Source organism: Calypte anna, chromosome 8 (genome assembly GCF_003957555.1).
Source record: "Calypte anna isolate BGI_N300 chromosome 8, bCalAnn1_v1.p, whole genome shotgun sequence".
NCBI lineage: Eukaryota > Metazoa > Chordata > Aves > Apodiformes > Trochilidae > Calypte > Calypte anna.
The window spans coordinates 30044202-30067947 of record NC_044254.1 but is presented as its reverse complement, the minus strand read 5'-3'; the positions used below and the strand labels follow the sequence as shown (position 1 = coordinate 30067947).

Sequence of the window (23746 nt, the reverse complement as noted above, 5' to 3'; positions counted from 1 at the left end):
CAATTGCCTCTATGGTTTTGTTCTGAAAACTGACACTGCAAGTGCATGCAAACACACTGGCTGTTTGACCTTTAGTTAGAAAAATCAAGCTCATATAAACTGCCCAGACTGTTTGGGGTTTTTTTTAATAAAAATAATTTTTAGAAAACACTTAAACTGGACATGCTTATCAGAGGTGTAATTGCCAGCTCCTCAGACACTGTCCTGGGCAAACAAGAAGCTGTTTGCTTGGCACGTGGCCTCTTCAGGTGCAGTCATGATTGAGTTTTCTCCTTTCCCACTGTTCTGATCCCTCTCTTTGCACAGGAAGAGTGCCCCAGGGGATGGGCATTACGAAATGTTTTCATCCTGCAGCCTGGGCTCCCAGGAGGGGGAGAGCAGTAATCTTCCTAATCTCATTAATCATGGAAAGGGCTCCTTACAGCACCATTGTTTTCAGAAACAGCTGCTGGTGCTGGAGCTGGGTTTTCACAGCCATCCTCGGGTCCTCTCTGCTCTGCTGGAGATGCAGTTTGATGTCTGCTGTGCAGAGTGTTAATGCTCTGTAAAAATCCTGCTTTATGGGTGTGAGACCCCAGAAATTCTGCATTATCCAGCTTTCTGCAGGGGCTGGCACGTGCCCCCATATGGACACAGGAGCAAGGGGAGGGGAGGGGACAGGATGGACACAGCCATCAGGGGTGATGCTGCTCCCAGGGGCTTTGTCCTAACCCTAACCCTGCTGGGCTTGTTCCAAGGGGCTGGAGCTTCCAAAGACAGGACCAAAATGAGGGTTGGGGGGGAACCTGGTGGCTGTGAATGCTGATACCCAACACCAACATCCCCTTGGCTCCTGCTGTCTCTGATACCCTCAGGTTTCCAGGTGCAGGACTGGTGCTGGTGCAGGATGGAGCAGTTTCATTTCTTGCTGCTTTCTTGGCCGGTAGAAGTTTCTCAGTGCCTCAGCCAGGTCACAACAGTTTCTCCCTGCCCTGGGTGGGTGTGGGAGCAGGCCAGGTCTGCCTGCAGCATGGTGGCCACCAGTGAAGGGCTGAGTGGCCATGCCAAGCACCCAGCACGCTCCGTTTCCCTCCTCCCTGTCCTTGTTGGTTAGTTTTGGTTTTTTTCCCTTCATAATCACTTCTGTTTGGGAAGAATTTAGGTCTCAGAAAAACATTCAAAGCTCTTTTTTGTGCAAAGGGTGAGACAAAACCTCCCAGAGCCCAGGGAGGATTTTGGTGGTGAAAGCCTGTTCTGTTCCCAGGGTGGGCTCACTGACAGGGAGGGATCAGTGTGGGGCTCCCCCCAGCAGGGCTCAGTGCCCCATAAATACCCCGTGCACAGCTCTGGCCAGGGGCTCAGCTGCCAGAAGCTCAGCTCTTTCACCAGGGAGAAGATGTACAGCCAGTGAGTATTCCTGGGGGAATCTGCTGGGGGCCATCGTGATACAGGGGAGTCCAGGAGGTGCTGGTGAGGCTCAGAGGGGAGGAACAGGGGGGGATCTGTGTGTGGGGGTGTCTGTGCTGGTCCATCCTGTGCCAGGGTTGTGGGCTGGGGGGACAGGCTCACACCAGAGGATGGCCCATCCTATGGAGGGGTAGGACAGTGCCTGCACAGCCCACCTCTGTGTGTGTCTCCACGGGCTCTGCTACAGAGGAACTGGGAAATGTGGAGCCTACCAAAGAGTTCTCAGCTTCATGCTCAAGTACACTTCACCTGAATACAGAAAGGAAAAAACTAAAAAGGCTTATCCAAGCCCTGGGAGATACAGCTTGGATTTTCATAGCATCACAGACCTTCCTGTTGGAAGTGACCTCAAAGATCTTCTGGTCCATCCTTTCTTGGCAAAAGCACCATCTAGACAAGATGGCCCAGCACCCTGCTGCTTCCTGATGTTTCAGGATATCCTGAATTTGTCCCCAGGGTGAGGGTCAATATGGGCTGTCCTGTTGGTATTCCCTGTTCCATCTGCTCAGGACAGTTTGGAGCCTTTGCTTCCATGCAGCTGGTGCTTTCCCCTCCTGATTTCTCAAGTTATTTGCAGGTTGTAGTTCAGTCCATCTAGAGACAAAACCCCTCCCCTCAGAGAAGGTTCCAAAGGGATCCCAGCACCAGGCTAACCCCACCTCTGCTGTCCCTTTCAGAGTTGAGCATCCAGCTGGAGGATACAAGAAGCTCTTTGAGACAGTGGAGGAGCTGTCCTCTCCTGTCACTGCCCATGTCACAGGTTGGTCTGTGCTCCTGCTGGCTTTTCAAGGGCTGGAGTAGAGGTTGGGAGGTGAAGGATGTAACAGGAGTGGTGTATTTTGGGGTAGAGAAGGGACAGATTGGATGGGAGACCTTTAGATATACCAATACTCCACATCTCTGTCTGGTTGGTCTGTAGGTGAAGGAAAAAAGATAATTCAAAGAGCTCATGACTGTTAAAAACCCAAGTCTGATAATTTAAAAAAAAATAGTTTGCAGCTTTGTTCTTTCTGTTGACACAATTTCTTACTCTGACTGACCATGGACTGGGCACCTACCAACCAATTCCACATCTCCTGCAGGCAGGATTCCCACCTGGCTACGAGGAAGCCTCCTAAGATGTGGTCCTGGTTTGTTTGAGGTGGGTTCAGAGCCCTTCTATCACCTCTTTGATGGCCAAGCACTTCTCCACAAGTTTGACTTCAAGGAGGGGCACGTTACCTATCACCGAAGGTATGTGGCAAGCTGCCAAGAAAAGAAAATTAATTAACAAAGCAACTGAGAGCCCTGGGTCTGGATTCTGCTGCCCAGCACATGGGAGGTGCCCATTATTCCAAATCCCTGTAGTTACTGGAAGAGCTCTAATGGTGGGATCACTCAAACCAGCTGAAAATAGCAAACTTCTTGTCAGCAGAAACACAACTTTTTGTACTGATTACAAAACACTGTATTTTTAATTGCAAAGCCTGCTGCTTTTTTCCTGGCTACACCTGCAGTGTGCCTCCTCACCCTCCCCAGGTTTGTCAGGACTGATGCTTACGTGAGGAACATGACAGAGAAGAGGATTGTGATAACAGAATTTGGCACCTACGCCTACCCAGACCCATGCAAGAACATCTTTTCCAGGTACCTTGGGCTTGTAGGTGTTGCAGTGATGTCCTGTGGTACTTCCACAAACCCCCTGACTCCCTGTCCATCTTCTCTGCTCAGGTTTTTCTCATACTTCAAAGGTGTGGAGGTCACTGATAATGCCCTTGTCAATGTCTACCCCGTGGGTGAAGATTACTATGCCTGTACTGAGACCAACTTCATCACCAAAATTAACCCAGAAACACTAGAGACAATTAAGCAGGTGAGTCTTTGTGCTTCTGCATGTGTGGAGGATTAAAGCTGAAAGGGAAGTGTTTAAAAACAGCCTCTTCCAACACAGCAAGAGTTGGAGTTGGTCAGGGAGGTGATGCAGAAACAAAGCCCTGCAGAGTTGGTGGCTTCCCCTCTCCTGCCAAGAAAACTCCTGACTTTTTGTATCTTCTCCAGGTGGATCTCTGTAAATATGTGTCTGTCAATGGGGCAACAGCTCATCCCCACATTGAAAACGATGGGACAGTTTACAACATTGGCAATTGCTTTGGGAAAAATTTTTCTCTTGCCTATAACATCATCCGGATTCCTCCACTTCAGGCAGGTCAGTTCATCCCACCTCAGGCAACTGAGAAAACATTGTCCTATAACTTCTTCCTTTTTTATCCTTCAAATGAGTTTTGTCATCGAGTTACTTCCTACAAAAATCTTTAGATTTTTATTTCCTTCTTTAAGGTACCACGTGACCTTTAAAGCAATTAATATCAACTTCCCTTGTGTTAATGTTCCAAATATGAGTAAATATAGAATCTATCATCAAATGGTTGAGGGTGGAAGGGACCTTCAAAGCTCCATTCAGTCCAAACCCCTGCAGTGAGCAGGGACATCTTCAACTGGATCGGGTTGCTCAGGGCCCCATCCAACCTGACCTGGATTGTTTCCAGGGATGGGGGGCACCTCCCAGCTCTCTGGGCAGCCTGGGCCAGGGCCTCACTACCCTTATGGTAAAAATGTCTCCCTATTAGCTAGTCTAAATCTTCCCTCTTGCAATTTAAAACTGAAAATTGTGAGTGAGCCCCTCCCTAACCCTCCCTCTGCCCCTTCCAGACAAGGATGACCCAATCAACAAGTCGGAGGTGGTGGTGCAGTTCCCCTGCAGTGACAGGTTCAAGCCCTCCTACGTTCACAGGTGATGTCTCCTGGGCTGGGTGGCCTCAAAACATGGCTCAGAATCAGAATGATTTGAATCAGAGAATGATTTGGGTTGGGAGGAACTTCTAAAGCTCACCCAGTCCAACCCCCTGTAGTGTCAGGGACACCCTCACCCAGATCAGGGTGCTCAGAGCCTCCTCAGGCCTCACCTTGAACATCTCCAGGGATGAGGCCTCAGCCACCAAAATGGCCACTCTGAGGGCCAATGGACAAAGTCCCTTTTCATTCCTGCCAGCCCACAGAGGTGGGGAACACGTTGCAGCATGGCCATTGCTGCTTGTTCTAAAGAAGTGGCATGCAGGGCTTGTTCTTTCATGTAATCAGCAGCTAAAATGAGGGGATTTGCCCCCATCAGGATGTTCATGTTCTGTACACCTGAAGTGTCAAGCTGCATTCAGTGCTTATAACAAACCCCTAGGTGAGTTTTGTCCAATCTTGACATGATCCCATTCCTTTCCAAACAGCTTTGGGCTGACAGCAAACTACATCGTGTTTGTTGAGCAGCCAGTGAAAATCAACCTCCTCAAGTTCCTCTCCTCCTGGAGCCTGTGGGGAGCCAACTACATGGACTGCTTCGAGTCCAACGAAACCATGGGGGTAAGCAGCCAGCACTGGTGCCAAACTGGGCTGGACTGGGCAGCCAGCACTGGACTTGGGGGTTACATTTTATTGAGTTCACCTTCATTTCTCTGGTGTCTTCTCAGGTCTGGCTTCACGTGGCAGAGAAGAAGAAAGGAAGGCTCCTCAACATCAAGTACCGCACCTCGGCCTTCAACCTCTTCCATCACATCAACACCTATGAAGACAATGGATTTCTGATTGTTGATCTCTGCACCTGGAAGGGGTGAGTCTTGTGGTGCCCACCCCACAGGTGGCCAAGGGTCCCTGTGGCACTGGCCTAACCCTGGCATGAGCTGGTGGGGACAGCAGAGCCCCAGCACCAGGCACATGTTGCCCTTGCCTGTGGGAATCACCTCTGGCACTCACACCAACTCCTTCCAGCCCATCTAAGTACTCACACTTGTAGACCCCACAGAGGTGCAGAGAGCCTGTAGGAAACTCATTTTCCAAGAGAAATTTGACTATTCTTGTCTTTAACTGGCCTTTGTCTCCAATAATGCCCAAGGGCTGAAGTTATTTGGGCTTCTGGGCCATGATGAGGAGGATCTGGTTGAGGTTTGAACACTACTTTTGGCACAGACAGAGAGAAGAGTGAGGCCCAGCCCTGTGTTGGCCAAGTAGCCTGTTATTTTAGGGGAAAAAAACAGCATTTGACCCCCTCCAAACAAATGACACCTTCAGCTGTGCTCCTCATCTTTCTGCAGGTTTGAGTTTGTTTACAATTACCTCTACTTAGCCAACCTGAGAGCAAACTGGGATGAAGTGAAGCGCCAGGCAGAGAAAGCCCCACAGCCCGAAGCCCGCAGATACGTCCTGCCCCTCAACATTGACAAGGTACCAGTGTGGCCACCAGCATGGCCACCAGTGGGGCTTGGGGACAACAGTGCTTGCCCTGCTCCCCTCAGGGCACACAGCCCAGCATTGCTGGTGCTCTGCCTCACCCCATTTAATTCAGATTAAAACCTTTTAATAGGAGGGGAACTGAAAGTACGACTCTTTGGAGGAACTTTTGGGTTTATTTAATTGAATAGCGTTATTCTAAACTGGAATTAAACTGGAAGAGGGATGGATATGAGGAAGAAATTCTTTGGTGTGAGTGTGGTGCTGAGCCCCTGGGTGCCCAGGTTGCCCCCAGAAGCTGTGGCTGCCCCATCCCTGGCAGTGTTGAAGGTTGGATGGGGTTTGGAGCAGACTGGGCTGGGGGAGGTGTCCCTGACCATGGCAGGGGTGGCACTGGTTGAGCCTTAAGGTCCTTTCCAACCCAACCCAGTCTGGGTTTCTATTTTATTTCCCACATGTTGCAAAAGGTTGTGCCTGTGTTTCTGAGCAGGGGGAAGGTGTGTGCAGGTGAATTTTGGCATCTTGCTGCTCTCTTATCCCCTCAGGAAGGGGAAGGAGCAGCCGTTGCTGAGCATTCCTGCAACCCTGCAGCCTGGGGAGGCTCTGCTGCTCAGCACGGCCTTCACTGCTTAACACAGTTTGCAACAGCTCTCTCCAACCAGAAATCTGCTCCTCCTTTTTTCTTTGGGGTGTTTTTCTTGTCCCAGGCTGACACAGGTAAGAACTTGGTCACCCTGCCCTACACGACAGCCACAGCAACGCTGCGCAGCGATGAGACCATCTGGCTGGAGCCAGAGGTCATCTTCTCAGGGCCACGCCATGGTAAGAGCAGGCTCCCAAAGGCACCAACACCAACACCCCCACACTCTGCCCTACACTTATCTTCACATATTTCTGTTTGTTTTTAATTGTAGCATTTGAATTTCCACAAATCAACTACAAGAAATACTGTGGGAAACCTTACACCTACACCTACGGGCTGGGGCTGAATCACTTTGTCCCAGACAGGGTCAGTATCAGTGCTGGGTGAGGCACATCTTAACCAGGAGCTTGCAGTTTAAGGACAAGCAAGAATATTTCTGAGATGTGGGTGCATTTTTTTTTTCCCCCTTTAGCTTTGCAAGCTGAATGTCAAAACAAAGGAGACCTGGGTATGGCAGGAGCCAGATTCATATCCATCAGAGCCCATCTTTGTTTCCCATCCAGATGCCCTGGAGGAAGATGATGGTAATTCTGATTTTATTTGTATTTTATTTTGGTCAATGGCATCCTGATTGGAGAAGTTTGTCTGTGGGAACATGAAGACTGATGGAAAACAAAGGAGGAAAAAAACCTTTAGGCTTAAACAATCTGTTGTTGTCAGTTCCTGGCCTTTTTTCCATCAGGAACTGCAGTATTTAAAGAATTCCAGGTGGTAGAACTTTGTTAGAACTGTATCTCTGTTAACCCAAGCATGTTTCCTGTTCTTAACCCACTTTCCTTGGGTGGGAGTGGAGTGAATTTGGGCTTTGCCACTCCAGGATGTGTGGCTGTGCTCCTGTCAGGCACTGCACACGTTTCCCCACGTGTCCCCAGCCCTGTACCCATTTATTCCCCAAACTGCTCATCTCCCATGATGAGATAGGTGGAGCTGGGACAAGTCTTGGGTCTGATGAATTTAAGAGCAAACTCTTCACTGGTTTATGGGGAAAGCTTCATCTTTCATAGCAAAAATATTTCCTACTACCTGTTCCCAGGTCAGGAAAGGGCTGTGCAGGGGCTTATGTCACACTGAAAAGATTTTAACCTTGTTCTCAAAAGCTTTCATTAACTGAAGCAGACTTTGTGCATTTTAGGAACATGTTTAAGTCTCCCTGAGAGTTAAGCCCCTGCAGAAGCCACCCAGGCCTGTGCTCACCCTTTTGTCACCCTCCCCAGGGCTGGGTCTGAGCCCTTTGGGGTGGCTGTCCCCACGCTCTCCTGCAGCCACTGACCCACAGAGACAGAAATGACCCAGCAGCCCAGGGGCTGGGACAGTCCACACCATGATACCAGGACTTGGAGGTGTTTATCTGGTCACACTGGACCTCAGAAGCAGAATTTTAAAGTCAATTCTAAAGTAATTCAACATTTAATATTGAAAAATTAATGGCTGGATTTCCTAGAGATTCTGGGATGTGATGTTTCTCGTAGGCCCCTGAGATAACTTTTCATAGTTCCCTTTCCAACTAAAAACACTTCTCAAGAGTTTTAAAAAGAAACTTCATAGAGCTACTGGCCCATCAGCCCAAGCTGAGCCCAAAAAGAACTGCAAGCAGTCTTGAGAAATCAGTGAAGAACCTGAGCCTGCTTCCCCGGCCCAGCGAGTAGGGGTTTGGGGAGTGCCTCAGGGTGCCCCCCGGCCCCATGGAGGGGACAGCACGGGGACAATCCTCTTGCTTTTCTCCTCCCAGGGGTTGTGCTGAGCATCGTGATCAGCCCGGGGGCGGGGCCCAAGCCCGCCTACCTCCTGATCCTCAATGCCAAAGACATGAGCGAGGTGGCCAGGGCTGAGGTGGAGATGATCATCCCTGTGACCTTCCACGGGCTCTTCAAGAGAGCGTGACTGCTGTCCCCAGCACCAAGGAAGGGGCAGTTTCCTCTGAGGAGCTCTCCCACCCCCTCGCCTCCTTCAGCATCACTTTTCATTCCTAGGGCTACTTAATCACTTTAATTCTTTGTAACATGTAACTGTAACAGGCATTGTTCAAACGCAGCCCTGGGCAGTTCCCAGATGGATGGTGCGAAGAGCCCTCCAGTGACATCAACAGAAGTTGGGGGAGGTTGGGAAGGGATTGTGGTGTTGTTTTACAGAATTAAACTTTCCTGCTGGGACAAAGTTCAAGTACTTAAATGTCAGTATGAAAAGCAAACAAACAAACCAACCAATTGTTTGAGCCTGGGCTGAATGTGCTTTCTCAGTGTGCTGCAGGCTCTCAGCTTCATCCTTTTCACAAAATACACTTTCAGCTAATGTAGTAAGGAGGCTATTGCTCAAAATACAGACTTACTGCTAACAGACTTAAAATCCAGGATTCTTGTTTGTCTCTGATGGTTTTGACAGTTTTATTGATATTGAAGAATTAGAAAATCAGTGCTATTAAAGATTTCTAGTCCATGGTGCTACCTTGAGAAGGCTGATGGTTTGAAAGTGGCTGCAGTCACATCCTGATGACAGGATATTGTGAGGGAGGCAGGGCCTGCTGGTACTTCTGCTGCTCTGTGATCTCCAAGCACTGGGCAATCACCTAATGGAAACAAAACACAGGATCAGCAATGAGTCTCTGGAACAAAATTTCAAAAACCTGACCAGGTGTGCACTCAGGAGTGCAAACAGGGAGTGGGGAGTGCACCCAAGTGACAGTGACTCATTTCAACTCTCACTTATTTTCCATTCAGGTGTAGATCCTAGAGAGAGAGCAACCTCTGGCCTCTAGTGCCAGGAAATACTTCCCAGTGCTCTCCTAGTATGAAAGTTCCCATAAACACCACAGAAAATATTTAATATCTATGCATTAGCATAAATCTGTGCTGTATTTAGATGGATTAAGTGGTAGGAGGCTCCATGTGTGGTCTTTTAAGTAAACAAGCTTCAGAAGTTCAAAGAATGTTTTAAGTATTTCTAAAAAAGAATGTAGGAAGGAAAAATAGAGGAGCACAGCTGGCAGAAATGATCTACTGGATCTAACTTTCTGTCATTCTGAGTGGATGTCTGCCAGCTAAAAGCTGCTGACTCAGGCATGCACAATGGCTGTGAGATCCTCTGGTGATCTGAGGACAAAATGTGCTGTGAGGAACAGGTAAGGAAACCTCTCACCTGTCTGGTATTTTGAGGTAGAATGATGCCATCATCCCAGAGTCTGGCAGAGGAGTAGAAGGCACTGCTTTCTTCCTCCAGCCTGGAGAAGACAGAGGATTAAACAAACGCAGAAATGTAACAACCACCAGGTCACAGCTGAAAAAGGCAAAGATTTCAATCTCCAGTGAATCTGCAGCACTCCTGTTGAAATTAATCAGAATCCAGCAAACACCCAACTGTATTTCCATCACTCTGCACAGCCCAGCCTCCACACTCAGCACCAGCTTTTCAGACACCACAGAATACCCTCTTTTGGGGCTCTATGGCTGTGGTTTGTGTTATTTTGTCAAACCTTTGTGTTTCCTTCATAAGATCCTATGAGCAGACACAGAAATTTGAAATATTTCTCAGTAGATTCAGGTTTTCTTTAGTTGTCTGAGATGTGCTGATCTCTAGGGTGAATAATTTAGCTAATTAAATCCCAGAGTAGGGGTTTAGATTTAGCTTAGTCCTTACTTATCTCTCAGATGTTTCAGTTCCCAGTCATCTCCTGTGCAGTTGTTGTCCCCAGCTTGTGGGTTTGTGCAGAAATGTCTTGAATCCACAAGAGCAACTCTTGCATTAGGCCACAAGAAAAGGAAGTTTGGACTGAATGATCTGCCACACTACAAGAAAAACCAAAACAAAGCACACAATACAAATGCACAGAAATTAATCCCAAAAAGACAGCTGCAGGATGACACAACTGCCTTCAACAATCCCCACTGCTTTCAATATTGCTGTTTTATAATTTAATTGCTCCTCCAAGCACCTACACATTTAATTCTGAGCAAGAAAAGAGCCCAAGTGCCCTGACTAGCAATGAGAACAGGACACAGAGCAGCACCACTAAAGGAGAGGTGCTCCCTGATGACTGAAACCAGAGAGCACGTGCTGAGGAAAAGGCAGGATGGGCTCCAGGAAAGGACATTTTCAGATATTCTGTGTTTTAGAATCTTCTCCAGGTTCTTAAGATGCAGACCCAAGTTTCAGTCACCACATCTCACGATGCATTTCTTATTTTCAGAGTAGCTAAAATAACAGACTGAGGTGTCTGTAAGAGCAGCCAACTGTGTTTTAAAATGAAGAGCTGTGGGATGCTGTCCCAGTGCAGAGTCTGTCCCCAAGCCCCCTCATTGGTGCCCCCCTTACCATGGCATAGCTGTCAGCCCCAAAGCAGCCCCCGATGACAATGGTGATTTTGGGAACAGCAGCACAGGCCACAGCAGCCATCATGGAGGCCTGGGCTTTCAGCCTGTTGGAGTCAGCCTTTGCCTGGAATGGGAAGATTTTAAAGCTTTTAATTTTTATTTCTAGATCCCCTCAGCTCCCACCAAATTTGAGTTTCTAAAATATTTCATTTCTGTATGATAATTTCTTCCATGCCAGCAGACCCCTTGTGCACTGTAACTCAGCCACAGAGTTCCCATCAGTCTGCACAACCCTTCAGCTCTGAGCAGCCACAGCCCTCTCAGATACAGGGGAATTATGCCAGGCTTTGTCTCAAGTGCTGGTGATAGCAGGGAGGAACTGGGTGCAGGAACAGTCTCTGCTCAGGGAATCTAATGTGGGTTTTGCTGCAAGGCTCTCTCTGGCTCAGGACAAAACGTGCTTTAATGCCTTCACTTCCCTGGAAGAGAAATACCTATTTTCCCCTGGAGTGCACTGAGATCAGAAGGATTGCTAGGCTCTATTTCAATGTTAAAAGCACTATAAATCCCAAGTTTACATGCCAGCTGGACAGTACCATTTTAAAGAGGCACAGACACCTGCTTAAAACCAGAATGGAAGGACCTAAGAACAAATTAATTGAAATCCCCTCTGTTTAAACCATTAAGAGCACTGTAAATAAAAAATACTTCCCTAACAATTCATAATTTCCAAAATGTAATCTTAAACAAAGCAAGAATTAGGCAACACCTGAGTTAAGGATGCTGAAGCTGAACTGCCCTACCTTTGAGATGCTTGTTGGCTCTGCTGCAGGTGGAGCAGTATTTTGGAAGAAGAGGATGGGGATGCTGCGCTGGCTGCAGAGCTGCACGAAGTGGCTGCCCTTGAGAGAGGCATCCTGAGAGAGCTCCCCATTGCTGGCCACAATCCCCACCAGGTACCTACAGAACACAGACACCCACATCTCCCCTTCTGAGCCCTAGCAACTGTCAAGCTCGTGGTGTTCTGAAGGATGGAAACAAAATATCTGCACAGTCTGAATCACAGAGTGCTATTGTACAGGTATGAGATGATGAGATATTATGAGGGATGAGAGCTTGCAGCTCAGTTTGGGACATTTTTCAAGATGCTGTTTCTTATTTCTTAAGGAATCTGCTGAGACTTCAATATTCAAACTATTAGTAATATTTGAGAACAAAAAAAAATCATTTCCCAGAGGCATGAGAACCATTTGGTTTGTCATCACTCTGCTGCTCTTGGCCTGAGCCCTGAGGAGCTCAGGGACAGATGAGGTTTTATAGGAGTATTTCATGACTGATTTGTGACTGGCTCAGAACCTCACAAACACACTGATTATTGGGATCCTGGAAAACCTGAAAGCTACTCAGACAGCTATGTCCATACATTTCCTTACCCTTCCACATGGCCAAATCCTGTTACTAATGTTGTGCCATAATTAGCTTTGAATTCCTGGAATCTGCTGCCATCCACCAGACGGCTCAGAATCTGCAAAGAAATAGACAGGCTTTACTACAGAAACTTCAGTGGAAGTAGGAGAGTTCTGCTGAAGTACAGGCTCTGTTCAAACAGCAAAGGGACATGCAGAGTGCAAGATGTCAGCTTAAATGAACACAGAGGCCCCTTTAGGTCTCACACGCTGCTAAATACTCAGTATTTACTGAGTATCAAATTTGTGTTTATGTTTTATTACCAACCAGGTAACCTGAGCCAACGTTCAGCTCTAAAATCACTCCAGTGTTACAGAGCACAGTTGTCCAGGTGCATCAAAATGCTGTAAAACCCTCAGTTACTGTTTATGTGCACAGAAAACAGCAGCAGATTGCTCGTGCTTGTTACACAGTTTAAAAGCAGCCTGCACAGCTACACTTCTGCAGTAAATCCCCTGAACTGCAGGAATCCACCCCCTGGAAAAGATTCCGGATTCCCATCCTCAGAGACCGAATCTCTTCTAGAAGAACACAATGAAAAGAGCATGGGCAGCTCAGTGTGTCTCTGCTGATGTACCAGCAGCTCTCCCAGCCTCAAATAAGTTTAATTTCAGCTGTGTTGTCTTTTCAGTCAGTATTTTCATTAGGCCCTGAAGTTACAAGATCCAGACATGATTATCTGGGAGGGGGGAAAGGCAGAGGGAGGGGAAAACAGGACAGTCTCAAGGGAGCCAACACAGTACAAGACATACTGACATAACAGCATCTCAAACAGATGGGAATCAGCTGGCACAGTCTGTTATTATCTTCTCTCTAGCAGGTTTGCAGCTTAAATATTGTCTATAATTGTACAGAATTATTGCCATCCTGCTTTGTTCCAGACTCAAGACAGTTTGCCAGACTGCTGAGGGAATAACACAGAGTATCTCTGGTATTTCAGGAGAGAGAACAGCCTGTTGCCTCTTCATCTGGAGCTACCAGATAGAGCAGGCTGGAAGGAGGCAGAAATACCCTTCCTGTCACCATACCAGCTTCACAGGGAGAGTGCACCTATAATCCCGTGGTGCCAGTCCCAGGAGCTCATCCTGGCTGAACAGAGGGCTCTCAAACTCCCCGAGCTCCTCAGGCAGGGGATCATAGTTTAATGTTGAGATGATGTTCCGGACACACTCGTAGGCTTCCTTTTCTGAAGGTGCAAAATGGTCAGTACAGCCACTGACTCTAGGAGAGAGCACAACATTGATGAGTGTGCAGTTCATCAAATCTGAATTCTGAGAGAAAATCCAGACTCAAGGAAAAAATGTTAATCTGTACTCTGAGTCTCCAGACTCCTTGGGAATGCTGTGGGATTTGTGTTCTTGCACAAAGCAGCTGGGAGCAGCAAGTCAGCTGGAATATCTGTGCAATCCAACCCCAAAATAAACTGAGGGTAAGGAGTTCTTCCCTGTGACCTTTGTGTTTACAGACATTAAAACCAGACCTTTGAACTGATTTTCAAACGTTGTTGCAAGCAACATAATGAAGGGAAATAAACATTAAAATAACTCATTACATGACTGTCACCCCAGTGCCACTCTTCTGCAGCTGGCTGGCTCCTGAGCCCTCTATCCACACCAGCTTTCTGTCAGGGTGGAAGGGGAAGTGCCCGTGGGATGACATAAAGCTGAAATTACTGCCATGTAACTTTTTCATTTCAGAGAGGTAGATCTAGCCCAAAGATACTTCCATGCCACCAAACTTTAGACTAATTAATATACCATTTCTACCGGGTCTCTTCCTGCATGTTTTTCAGTCCCCGAGGACCACATTGTACCCTGTCACTGGAGCAGCTCCAGTCACATTAAGAAAAAACGACAGTTTCTTTAAAGCTAAGCATGTGGAATTCTCCCCTATTTGTAAGACTTGTTGCACATACTCAGAGTGAAGTTTAGCTCCTCCTAAGTCCTCGGCAGAGACAGATTCTCCTGTAGCAGCTTTTACCAGAGGTGGGCCCGCAAGGAACAGTGTCCCGATTTTATCTACCATCACAATTTCTTCTGCCATCATTGGCAAATAGGCACCTCCAGCCACGCAGGGGCCGCACACCACTGCCACCTGAAGGGCACAGAGAACAAAACAACCCCAGAGGCACCGGAGGGGAGGGTGGAAAGGCAAAGTCACCACGGTTATGCTCAAGAGACTAAATCACAGCTTGGGAAACACCAGCATGAAAAACAAAGATGCTTTGGAGAGAGTTGAGTGTTTACTCTGAAACAACCGAGTGATCTGATGCTATCCCATCACCATCAGTCAGCAAACACTTTGAATATCCTTAGAATCATAGAATTAGCCGGGTTGGAAGGGACTTCAGAGATCATCTAGTCCAACCTCAGGCTGCACAACTCTGTGAGGTACTCTTTGCACCTCCCTTTCCCACAAATAGAAGAGAAGAGCTTTAGAAATCTCTTTGTGTGCTTCAGAGTTCTTCCTAGAACCTTTTTCTTTTTTTTTCCCAGAAGAGAACCTCCTTCCCAGCTCTCCTCCTCCCACAGGCTACACCTCCTCGTGCTGCAGGTGACACCATACCTGAGGGATGCCCATGGCAGATATGAGTGCTTCGTTGTAGAACGTCCTGCCACCATGCAGCTTGTCAGGAAACAGCTCTGACTACATGACAGAGAGAAGACAAAGTGAGTTGCAATATTAATTACCAAAGCCAAGGCTCTTTGCTCCACTCAATCACAGACTCATGGTGACTGACTCTGGGAAGGTCAACGCTAACACTTCAAGCACTTGCTACAGTGTTTAATCCCCTTATGCCTTGTGCAATGCTGCAAAAATACCCACGTGTTCCAAAAGCAGAGGTAGCTGTTGTATTTTTTTGTGGAAAACAATTTATTCTACAGAAACTGAGACAGTGAACAGGGAGAAGGGGAAGCTCGTGTTCAGGCTTTATCTGTGAAATGACTCCAGGGCACTTACTTAGTTTTCTATACAATTCCTCAAGTGACATAACAACTTTCCCATGTGTTTGCTTTCAGTCTGGAGAGGGAACAGCTGTAGTCTCTGGGATAACATGACCTCTCTATATTGGAAACCAACCTCTACATGTTCTCCTTTTACAGCAAGAATTTCAAAGAACCACAGTTTTAAAGGCCATGGAGGTTACTGCATTACTGTCATGAACTTTACAATAAAACAGAGAGCAGTCTTATAGGTTCTGCAGTTCAAAACAGCAACCACAAAGTACCAATTTATTAAAGACACTGAAGCATTTCAGCACACCTGTGTTTGCTCAGCACTTTGGGTCACCCCCCTGATATTCAAGTTTCTACACTTTGATTAGATGTGAGATGCAAGCTCAGCCAAAGTCATCACCACTCTGACAAACCTGCAAACCACCTTCTGCATGCTGGTTGGTGGACAAAACTCAATTTAAGTACAGCAGGCAATGCAAGGCAGCCAGACAAGAAAACCCAATGTCAGTCTGAGGTTTACTGCTAAAAATCAGTATGGTTAAGACAAACACAGGGATTTCTCCTCTGAAGTGGTTCTGATACTACCTGCAGTGGTAGGAATGCTCCCCCACTGTCAACCAGGAAGACAGACAGCAGCCTGTTCTGCAGGGCTATTTCTTGAGCTCTTAATTGTTTCTTCAATGCAATGGGATAAAGAGATCCTCCTTTCACAGTTGCATCATTTGCCATGAAGACACACCAGACCCCACAGATTTTGCCAGCTCCTGCAAGAGGCACCACAGACACTCATCAAGACTACCTAATATACCACATGTGGTATTCCTGATTTCCCAGCAAAAACTGCAGAAGAATAACACAGCAGAAGCTGAACTCTTTCATGCTGCTAATAGACAAGGATGATCATAGAAGTACAGACTGGTTTGGGTTGAAAAATACCTTAAGGCTCCTGCAGTGCCCCCCCTGCCATGGTCAGGGACACCTCCCACCAGCCCAGGCTGCTCCAAGCCCCATCCAACCTTCAACACTGCCAGGGATGGGGCAGCCACAGCTTCTGGGGGCAACCTGGGCACCCAGGGGCTCAGCACCCTCACAGCACAGAATTTCTCCCTCCCAGCTCCTCTCTTGCAGCTCCAAACCCTTCCCCCTCATCCCATCCCTCCAGGCCCTTGTCCCAAGTCCCTCCCCAGCTTTTCTGGAGCCCCTTCAGGCACTGGAAGGTGCTCTAAGGTCTCCCTGCAGCCTTTGCTTTCTCTTAAGAAACTAAAATATTCCATAAGCCTTTTTCATGCAGCGTTCTTCCTTACACCTCAGCTCCAGAGAGCAGGGCTGGTTACCTGGCAAGGTCTGCAGCAGGTGGGGACACCTACAAAGAGTTCCTCAGCACTGCACCCAAACAGCATCTCTCAGATCACATGAAGGCCCATGTTGGTTCACAACCCTCCTTCCTTGGGCACCATAGCTCCACCCTTTCCCACCTTCAGACCCCACCTAAACCCTAAAGATATGAGGGATGAAAATGAACCCATCTCCCACGAGCTCTGCCAGGCATTACCAGTGAGGTAGCCAGCAGCAGGGACATCCCCATAGGGCAGGTTGAGGCCAGCCAGGGGGGAGAACTCAAGAAAAGGCTCCTCATCCAGGAGCAGCCTCAGGCGCTGCCGTACAAACAGCTTCTTGTTCCTCTGGGTGTGATGCAGGATGGAGTTCTCTCCCCCTCCTTTTCTGACAGTCTCTAGCAGCTCAGAATACCTGAGGTGAAAAAAAACCCCACAAACCAACAAAGTTTTAATTAATGAAAGAACACCTTGGCTTACAAGTTATCTTTCAGGGACTGAACGCATTACTTCGAGGCACTGCACAGTTTTCATGTATATGAGATGAGAATGGAAATTAATTTGCCTTTTTTTTTTTTTTTTGGATTATTGTTTCTTACAAAGCATACTAAAAATCAAAGGTAGGCTATTTATAGCAAGAATTTTACTTTCACTATTCAAAAATTGCCTCCCCCCACAAAAAAAAAAGAGTGAAATACTCCAACTATCTTTATTATATATTCCAAGCTAGTAAACATTACTAATTCCATATCCTCCCCTGGGTGTTGCCCTTACACACCAAGCACTCAGTATTTCACAGGATCTGGTCACACTTATCTGTCAGCAACCCCTTGAGGGGAGTTCTGACAAAGGCTGGCTTGGAGAGTCTCTGCCCTACACCCTGAGCCTACAACCAGGCAGCTATTGATTGATAAGGCAACCAGAATGTGCTCGTCCTGATTCAGCCTGGACATTCACCTCCTTGTTCCAACTGCTCCAGGGGAGAATCCAGCCAGAGTTTTCCTCCCTCAGCTCCCCTCAACAAGTTTATCTGACAAAAATCAGCAACTGGTGAGCAGAAGGAACTACTAAATCTGGAAGAAATGCACATTCTACAGCACTGGGGATGTATGTTAGAAGTATCAAACACTGCAGGGTCTCTGCAGCCACCAAGAAGTTATTGTCAATGTTATTGTCAGGGCAGGACCAAATACAGATGAAGATCTGAATAAACTGGAAACAAATGTAATTTTGGTCTTAAATTAGCCAAGTTCTTCATTTATTTCAAATATTTTTTTTTTCACCAAGATTCATCACCTATAACTAAAAAATACTGTTTGATGTGCAGCACTCTGCACACAACTCTGCTATCTTACTGTGGCTTCCTGCAGACTCCAGGGACTGAAAAACCTCAGAAGAAAAAAGCTAAGGATTTTTAATAACATGGTAAATGTCACCACAGGAGGGCACAGTGTGTTAGCTCTGCTTCCAGCTCATGTACCATTCCCCTGAACAAAGGCCTTGGAATTCTTGCCACCTGATCTTTAAGGACAAACACACAAAATACATTTTCCTGCCTTTATCAGTGAATCACAATTAACTGCAGTGACTGTCACCCACTGTCAGGAGGGCTCTGGAAATGTGTGATTCACCATTTATGTCTTTGCATTCAAAAATCAAACATGGAACAAATGAAGGTCTAGAAAAAAATCCTTCTTGGCAATTTATGCAAAGCAATGTCACATGGCACTGTTTTAAATACAATCTGAGCCTGACTAAGGCATTTCACAGAATCACAGAATCACTTGGGTTGGAAAGGACCTCTGAGATCCTCAAGTCCAACCCTTGATCCACTCCCCCTGTGGTTCCCAGCCCATGGCACTCAGTGCCACATCCAGGCTCTTTTTAAATATCTCCAGGGATGGAGAATCCACTACTTCCCTGGGCAGCCCATTCCAATGCCTGATCACCCTCTCTGGAAAGAATTTCTTCCCAATATCCAACCTAAACCTCCCCTGGCAGAGCTTAAGCCCATGGCCTCTTGTCTGACTGATAGAGCCCGACCCCCCCCTGGCTCCAACCTCCTTTCAGGGAGTTGCAGAGAGTGATGAGGTCTCCCCTGAGCCTCCTCTTCTCCAGCCTCAACACCCCCAGCTCCCTCAGCCCTTCCTCACAGCAATTCTGCTGGATCCCTTCACAGCCTCCTTGCTCTTCTCTGGACCTGCTCCAGCACCTCAATCTCCTTCCTGAGGGGCTGAGGGGCCCAGAACTGGACACAGGACTCACCAGAGCTGAGTACTCAACAATTTTTGGGGACTGAAATTTGTTAAGTGCTGATCCTTGCAGAATTCACCCTGCCTGAGGAAAAAGCAGCGCACAGACACGTTCAGGCTTCAAAACAGCAAAACCACCCTAACGTTTCTTCAAAGTTTTTCCATCTCTGGACTTTTCAACTCGTATTTTTACGTTACAAAAAAAATAAAATCCTAAAACGTGCCCATAAGTAACTTCCACATCACCTGGCAAAGAGCAGCGTTTCGTTACCTGGCACCAACATCCTGACTGTTCCTCACATTCTCCTCAAACACGGCTCGGTGCACAGCCGGGATGCATCCATCCAGCACGGGGAAAGCTCGGGCACTCCGCCTGGATCTCGCTCGGTGACTGAGGCTGCGTGTCCTGACCTGTCCCTGCGGGCTGTGTGTGGGTCGCTGGCCGCGACACCAGCCCCGGTACCTTCCCTCCAACCAGGGGCTGAAGGTTTGTAACCTGCGGAGAGGCAGAGCCGAGGGGCTGGAGCGCAGTCTGCCAAGGGAGCTCCGGGTCGCCGTGTTCCCCATGGCCCTGAGGGCGGGGAGGAGAAGGAGCAGCACTTACTGAGGAAAAAAAAAAAAAAAAAAAGAAAGAAGAGAAAGAAAAGAAAGAAAAAATTAACCCTTCTGATTGCCTCCAGTGACGAGGCGAAGCTGGCACCGCACCTCAGGACGGGGCGTGAGGGCAGACCTGAGCCTGGTGAGGGAACAACCCGGTCCTTGTAGAGGGCTCAGTCCTGAGGGGATACCCCGGTTCCTCCTGGGGAGAACTCACTCCTGAGGCAAAAACCGGTTCCTGAGGTAAAAACCCGGTTCCTGAGGTAAAAGCTCCGTTCCTCCTGTGGAGAGCTCAGTCCTGAGGTAAAAACCCGGTTCCTCAGGTAAAAACCCGGTTCCTCCTGTGGAGAGCTCAGTCCTGAGGTAAAAACCCGGTTCCTCAGGTAAAAACCCGGTTCCTCCTGTGGAGAGCTCAGTCCTGAGGGAACAACCGTGTTCCCGCCGCGGGTCGGGCTGCTGAGGGGACACCCCCGGTTCCCGTCGGGGTTCGGGGCCGTTCCCTCAGTGGGTCCCGCCTGTCAGCCCGCCCTGTGCCCCCCGAGGCCCTGCGGGACGGGGAAGCAGCGGAGGCGGTGGAGGCGGAGGCGGGGCCGGGCGGGCCCTCAGCGGCCTTTCCGCGGGCGGGAAGCGGGAGTTCCGCGGGCTGCACCGCTGCCTCTCCTCTGCTCCCCTCCTGCTCCGCACCCGTACTCGGCTGTCCAGCAAACCCGTCCCGGGTGAGTTCTGTCCGGGAAGGGGCAGCTCCAGCGGGTCGGTACCAAAGGGGTCTGGGTTGCCCTCGGTGCTGGCGCTCACCGCCCTGGGTCGCCTCATCCCCTCCCCGGGGGCCCAGCCCTGTGGGATCTTGTCCTTGGAATAGCAGGGCACGAGTGGGATCTTGGCCTTGGAATAGGAAACGTTACAAAAATAACCCAGGGGGTGAGGCGAACTGCTGCCCCAGGAGTTGGTGTGGTGATGTGTGCTTTGATGTGGGAATCAGGTGCTGTGGGGTAATGCAGGGTGTTACAGACCCCACCGCAGCCTCGAAAATGAACGCCCTGGTGCTGCTCTCGCCATTAAACACAGGATGGCCCCAAAATGCCTCATTTTCAGTGTCCTCACGGCAGCCTGTGGTGTGGGACAGCACCTGGAGGTGACATTCTGGGTGACACCATTCCTCTCTGCAACAGAGCCATTCCAAGTGGTAGCTGCTCATCCAAAATGCCTAAATGCTTCCTGATTAAGTTTATTCTTTAAATGAATTTGTGTTTGTTCTGCTTTCATACCTCGTCTTGCCCCTGGGCTGCTTTAGCGAGTTTTGCTGTTGTTAGTCTTGGCATAACCTTCTAGAAATGGCTGCTTGTTGCCTTTCAGCAGCTTCATTAAAATGCATTCTTGCCAGAGAGCTCTTTATCCACACATATTAATAAGGCTTCATAGTGATAATTAAGCAATGGCTTAGAGGTTGGTGAATGTAAGTATCCAGCATAGGCAGGAGAAAGGATTTGGAGGTAAATGCGTTGTGTATGTTATTAAAAAAATCTTTACAATAGTAATCAAGATTCACTGAGCTAATTTTAAATAATATTTTTTCCCTTTTATATTAAAAGCAGGTAGGACTGTCTTTGATACAGTGCTCTGCTGTATCAAGAAACTTAACACAGGTGGAGCTATAGGCAGCAGCAGCACTGCCCTGGGTGGCTTCAGCTGTCCTGGGATGTCCCAGAGCCTCTCCTGCTGTCCCAAACCCTGTGGTAGGGAGATTAATGTCTGCCTGAACCTAGGGAGAGCCCAGGGAGGAGAGGACAGGGCAAATGTGGCACTCCAGGGCAACACAGGCACTCTAGAAGTAGAAGAGGGTCACGCTGAACCTGGAGTGGGATGTCTACACTTGTGGGGAATTCCTTCAAAAACAGATCCCAGAGCACATTTGGGCTTTTCTAAAATGCTCCTTAATTCTAAACCAGCCAGAATGAGGCAAGGAGTGATTGGTTGTTACTGATAATGAGAATATTGAACAAAAAACTCCAGTCTGGATATATTGTAGGCACTGATGCAGCCACTGAGAGGCAGTGTAGGGAGTTAGTGACCTGCTGCCCCATTCAGGCTGGTTTGGGGCACTGGTGATGGTGGTGGTTGGTTATTTCAGTTCACATCTTCCCTCCTTCCATGGTGTAACCAGACCTCTCTTCTCCCATCAGTTTCAGAAGCTTACAAAGAGCTGAAGAGGAGAGGCAGAGGACACTTTGCAGCTTTACAGAGACCTTTGGCATTTCCCCTGGGATTTTATGTGAGTTCTTGTGCTTTCTGTGGTGCAGGTGATAATGGGGGAGGCAAGAGTGGGAACAGAAGTTGAGATGAGGCAGGAGAATACATTTGAGGGGGTCTGGGCTTCAAAGAGGTGTTTATTGTTTGGGAAATGCTGGGTGCTTATCCTGCTGAAGAAGGGATTGCTGATGCAAAAGCTTGAATATGTATTTAAAGTGAGATTTGGGCTTGGTTTTGTGCTTTTTTTTTTTTTTTTTAAGTTGACCCATATATCATTTCCCTGGATTCATATGATTTTTTTTTTAGTACTCTGTTCTGTGAGTGTATCAGAGGGACTACTGCTCAATTATAACTTTCATGCTTCTTATTTCATTTTCCATAATGGAGTGTTAGACTTCCAGAAGATAAGTTATCTCTAAAATACTTGTGTTGCATAGCAATGTCACTTAATGTGGTCTTAATTTGCAGATTATTTTTTTTTTTAACTGTTGTGAGTTAATGGATGGGTTTTGATTATTTTTCAGGTTTTAGAATAGATTGAATCTGTGTGCATAGAATATAACACAGGTTGCTTTTACTCAGTCTTAAAAGGGAATTAAATGTTCTGGTGAGAGCACAACACTGCTTGCTCAGTGTAAAGGAAAAACAAACACTTCATCTTCCTTGCTTTTCAGCCTCCACATGTATCTAAGGGGATGTTTACCACCAAGAGAAGGCATCAGCCAGGAGTTTGTTTTTTTGTTTTTTTTTTGTGCTGGGTGGCAGCCTGGGATAAATGACAAATCCTGTAATTAGGAGCCAATAGGTTCTAATTGATTTAGGGTAGTCCTCCAGCTGAAATCCAGCCTTTCTCTCCTGTCATGGTGTGGAGCATCCTTTCTTTAGTGAGCACTGAGGGGAAATTGAGTGAGGTGAGGAAAAAAACAGCCCTTCTGAAGGGATGCAGCCTTGTGCAAGTGCTTAATTTGTTATTTTAAGTGCTTATTTTAGCGACTTTGGAGCTGAGCATTTAGGATGTAGAGAGCAGCATTTAGGGAAGCTGTTAATGTGGCTGCTTACTTTAACAGGAGCTGCAGCTCTGCCAGCAGAGATGAGACTCTGCTGTGCCATTTTAAGGAACACTGAACCTTTGAGTGGAGTTTTTACTCAACTTTATTTAGAAACTTGCTGGAGAGCACCGGATGCTGGGGGAAACCAGAACACACTCCTTGGATTGTCAGACCAAAGGCAGGAAGGTTCCCACAGATCCCTCCTCCTGGTGTAGCTTCTGTTTCTTATTTAGATTTTGTTTTTTAATACTGAAGAGCTTTTCGTGGTGCTCTGCCAACTGTGGCCTGGAAATTTGTCTAAATTAAAGCAGGTTTTGTTTGTTTACTTAGAAGTGCTAACAGGCTCATGCAATCCCACAGCATTTTTCAGGGCTGACATCATTCTGAGATAGATTCAATTGATCCAAAACAAATTTGCACTGACACAGGCTGGAGATAACAGGATTAGATTCTGAGAATCCAGGTGATAACCCAGTCAGGGGAAAAATCAACTTGACTCTCAAGGGTTGGAAATGGCAGAGCTGGCAAATCACTTGTGGATTTTACCTGCCCAGTTACCTGAAACCACCGAATGGCTCCTGAAAAACAGCTGAGCAGTTACAATATGCAAAAGTTACATCAAGTTCTATTGCTTCCTCCATCTTCAAGGTCTCATCAGAATCTGCTGAGGTCATCAGGCATTTTTTTAACTGGCTGGGGGAGATGCAGACTCAGTTGCAAATTGTTGGGCTGCTCCCGGGGATGTTCTTCTAGGAAAGGGCTGCTTGATTTATTCTCCTGTGCAAATGTTTGTCACTGAGTCGTGACACCAAAGCCTCAGCCTTTGTTCAGCTGCCTAGAGTCCCTTGAACATGGTTTTGTCAGGCCATTGCCAGCTAGTAATTGGTAACTGGATGTGGTTAGGGTAGTTAGGTCAACAGAGGGAGGAAGGGGATGAATCACTGAGTAAATATCATATTGATGCTGTAGGAGCTGCCCTTACGTACAGCACTCTGCTGGCAGCTCTGACGTGTTTGCTCTCAGGAAAATGTTACTTCAAAGCAGAACTGACTCAAAATGTGTACTTCCAAATCTGTGTATCCCCACCTTCTCCAGGCATCTGTTGTCTCTGCCTGACCAGAGATAGTTTTTAACCT

The 23746-nt window shown here is 47.6% G+C and overlaps 2 protein-coding genes across 2 annotated transcripts; one reads left to right on the top strand and one right to left on the bottom strand.

The window, feature by feature from the left end:
* The first annotated feature begins 1375 nt into the window (after positions 1-1375).
* RPE65 (retinoid isomerohydrolase RPE65) lies at positions 1376-8304 on the top strand. Its single transcript, XM_008500711.2, has 14 exons — positions 1376-1386; positions 2124-2206; positions 2529-2679; positions 2965-3072; positions 3157-3298; positions 3484-3631; positions 4135-4216; positions 4704-4836; positions 4944-5083; positions 5565-5694; positions 6408-6522; positions 6615-6709; positions 6816-6927; positions 8133-8304. The coding sequence occupies exons 1-14, from the start codon at positions 1376-1378 to the stop codon at positions 8282-8284; spliced, it is 1602 nt and encodes a 533-aa protein (XP_008498933.2). The 3' UTR covers positions 8285-8304.
* LOC103535023 (methylcrotonoyl-CoA carboxylase beta chain, mitochondrial) lies at positions 4953-19604 on the bottom strand. The gene is made up of 14 exons (XM_008501042.2): positions 19448-19604; positions 18989-19320; positions 16684-16880; positions 15717-15895; positions 14740-14820; positions 14090-14268; positions 13203-13395; positions 12141-12232; positions 11511-11667; positions 10709-10831; positions 10034-10182; positions 9536-9617; positions 8846-8966; positions 4953-5035 (listed from the first exon to the last, which is right to left on the bottom strand). Exons 2-13 carry the CDS (start codon positions 19282-19284, stop codon positions 8880-8882), a joined length of 1815 nt encoding a protein of 604 aa, XP_008499264.1. The 5' UTR covers positions 19285-19320; positions 19448-19604; the 3' UTR covers positions 4953-5035; positions 8846-8879.
* Positions 19605-23746: the final 4142 nt, after the last annotated feature.